Here is a 1029-nt window from a genome sequence, read left to right as displayed (position 1 = left end):
GGAGACCCTTGGGCACGGTGGGCCCAGCTGATCGTGGGACCACAGGACCCCCAGGGCGGGGGAGGGTGGAAGAGGGGCAGGAGGGGCTGGTTTAGTGGGCATTTCTCATCTCTGAGGGGAACCGGGCTGGGGGCACGTCAGTCCCCACACGGTGAGGGGAGCTCAGGACTCCAGTCCAGGTGGACGGGGGCCTTGTGGATCAGCCTGCTCCCTGACCCCCAGCCGGCCTCTGCGTCTGCCAGGAAAAAGCGTCTCCCGACTCAGGGTGGCCTGTGAGCTCCCCCATCTCCAGACCAAGGGGGACCGTGAGATGGTTGTGCACCAGGGGATCCCAGGTGAGGACGAGGGTGGGGGTGTCCTCTGGGGCCTCCTGGCCCTGCAGAGGGAGAGGAGAGGAGGGCAGAGCCTTCAGCCACCACCCGCCCCGGAGCCTGGCCCCCAGAGGCGCAGGCCGGAGCTGACAGTGCCGTCTGCGCTGCGCTTCCTGTCTCTCTCATTCGTTTTTACACCTTTGTCACCGTGCTGCTCAGGCTCCTTTGTGCTTGAACACCGTCGTTTCCTCTGCTCCTCTCGGGAGGGTTTGAGTTTCCGATTGATCCTGGGAGGTTGGGGATGCTCAGTAAATCACCTTTATACAGCGTGTGGCATTGAGCCTGCACCAAGTAGAAAATAACATCTAATAAACATCTCTGTTCCGGGCGGAGGCGTGGACACACATGTAGATGATCTCTTGCTATAAAAGGAGCTTCACTGAAGGTCCTGCCCTGTTCCTCCAGCTCCCGGGACCCCCAGCTTTTTGGCGTTCTCGGAAATAACCTCCACCACACTGAACGTCTCGTGGGGTGAGCCCGTGGCGGCCAACGGCGTCCTGCAGGGCTACCGAGTGGTGTACGAGCCGCTCGCGCCCGTCCAAGGTAAGCCTCGCAGGGCCTGGCGCCCGCCGTCGACACGGGAAGAGGCCGGTGAACGGGCCGAGCGCATGGCGCGTTCGCACAGCCGCCCTCCTGGGGCCCCGACCCGGGTCTTCAC

General features: G+C 63.5%; 1 protein-coding gene across 1 annotated transcript in view; it reads left to right on the top strand.

Moving 5' to 3' along the window:
* SDK1 (sidekick cell adhesion molecule 1) overlaps positions 1 to 1029 on the top strand; it is a 478174-nt gene that overhangs the window by 454057 nt on the left and 23088 nt on the right. The window contains exon 43 of the mRNA XM_010845804.1: positions 777 to 914. Within this exon, the coding sequence (XP_010844106.1) occupies positions 777 to 914 (138 nt within the window). The remainder of the gene's footprint in view (positions 1 to 776; positions 915 to 1029) is intronic.

The sequence above is a fragment of the Bison bison genome, unplaced genomic scaffold (assembly GCF_000754665.1).
Source record: "Bison bison bison isolate TAMUID 2011002044 unplaced genomic scaffold, Bison_UMD1.0 scf7180017864223, whole genome shotgun sequence".
Lineage (NCBI taxonomy): Eukaryota > Metazoa > Chordata > Mammalia > Artiodactyla > Bovidae > Bison > Bison bison.
This window is presented reverse-complemented; position numbering and strand designations above follow the sequence as displayed.